A 1,807-nucleotide genomic window follows, 5' to 3' on the forward strand; every position below is an offset into this window, starting at 1 on the left:
AATACCACCTACAATACTGCCACTTAGATATAGCTATTATTACAGTCGAGGAAGTTTATTCACTACCCATTTGAAATGCATCGAAGGTCTAAAAATGCCCACATTCCACGGAGCTTTTTCCATATTCTCGCTCATACAGACACTTTGAAACTCTTTATTCGTTTGCCTTGCGATCAAAATGCAAAAAAAAGAGTTTTAAAAATGCTGTCATATGAACAGATACATGGTAGTGCATTTATTCAAGCATGATACAAAAGTGGGGAGCGATTTTATTTCTTTGGCTGTACTGCAGTAACAGTAATACCAGAAAGTGTAGATTATTTTACGTTTGAAATTGAAATTATAACACTTATGGGATATTCTGTGTGCGAATTTAAGTCGATTTAGTATTAGGGTTTATAGTAATATGGGCTTTTAACCGCACCTTTGTTATTAAATGCAGTATAAATGTGCCAAAAGTTCTGTCCAATCCGTTGATTTTATTGATATATAAATCAAAACATTTCATTATAATTTAATGGAAAACTAGAACTCTAACGTATACAAAGAAATATTTAAATTTAAATTTTACATTTATCTGAATGTGTGGCACGTGTGAACAACTAAATATAGAAAGAATTCGTGCATAATTTGGGGGCACTGAATCATTGTGAAATTATGTACTTTCCTAGATGTTATTTATATACGTACGCTTTGTTAGTATTTAAGATATTGTATGAATAGTGATTTATATAGCGTAAGCAATATTTGCTGTATTATATAAAAATGTATTAGAACACATAGTACCTATATTATAACTATGCCAGTTAACTGAAATTTCGTTGAAAAGTACAAAAGTTTAGTTACCTACGATCCGTTTATCAAAGTGGTCGAGCGTGAATACGTTATGACGTCACAAATCGATAAATTAACGGTTGAAAAAAAGATTGTTTAATTTGATTTAATTATTGAAATAAGATTATATCTAACCTGACGATAACAAGCAATATTTGAATTTAAAATTAACCAAAAATCATCCTTTAAATTAAATATTTTTTTTAATATTTTGTGCACAAATCTGTTTCAGCTTTTGTAATGAAAACATCTATTAAATATCGTAATAAAATACTGCAGTAAATAATTATAATGAACGACAAGTATTTATTTAAATTATTTTAGAACGCGTGTAAGATGTAAATATGCTTTGTGAAAATGTAAATTATTTATTTATTTTTATAAAATAAAACTTATAACTCAGTTATTGATTGTTTTTATTGAATAAGTCCTATCCACTTCATTATCTATTTTTCTATACAAAACTGGCGTTTATCGGTTTTTGCAGAATTTACCAATTTGTTTTTAGGGGCCAGCATTGTGAAACTATAAGTCAAAATGTTATTGTACATATCTAACACGGACAAATATATGATTTCTAGATAGTAAAAGAATACTAAAATGCGACATTGGGGGATATGCAGAAATACATTACAATATTATTTGTATATTTTTTATTTATTGAAGTATATATTATCACTCTTCACCTCTGAGTGTATAAAAAAATCTAAGTTACATGTAAAAGATCTAACAGGTACCGGCGCCGTAACTGTGAAAACAAATCTATCGCCGGCACAACAATAAATAATAATAAATAACTTAATTACATCAAATACGAAATAAAACTTCCAATAAGAATATAAACTAAAAATGTATAAAATCAATAATAAGCAATAGAATGAGATTAAAAGTATAAGAAAGTGTTGTAGACAATGCCGAGCGTGGGGCGTGCGACGGGGCGTGCGGAGCGGGCCCAGGGCTAGGCGTCGCCCGC

General features: G+C 29.7%; 1 protein-coding gene across 1 annotated transcript in view; it reads right to left on the minus strand.

Annotated features, from left to right (window-relative positions):
- Positions 1 to 1,509: 1,509 nt before the first annotated feature.
- Positions 1,510 to 1,807, minus strand: part of LOC106100860 (protein PXR1-like) — a 4,646-nt gene continuing 4,348 nt past the window's right edge. The window contains exon 6 of the mRNA XM_013279924.1: positions 1,510 to 1,522. Within this exon, the coding sequence (XP_013135378.1) occupies positions 1,510 to 1,522 (13 nt within the window). The remainder of the gene's footprint in view (positions 1,523 to 1,807) is intronic.

Source organism: Papilio polytes, unplaced genomic scaffold, assembly GCF_000836215.1.
Source record: "Papilio polytes unplaced genomic scaffold, Ppol_1.0 DF824035.1, whole genome shotgun sequence".
Taxonomy (NCBI): domain Eukaryota; kingdom Metazoa; phylum Arthropoda; class Insecta; order Lepidoptera; family Papilionidae; genus Papilio; species Papilio polytes.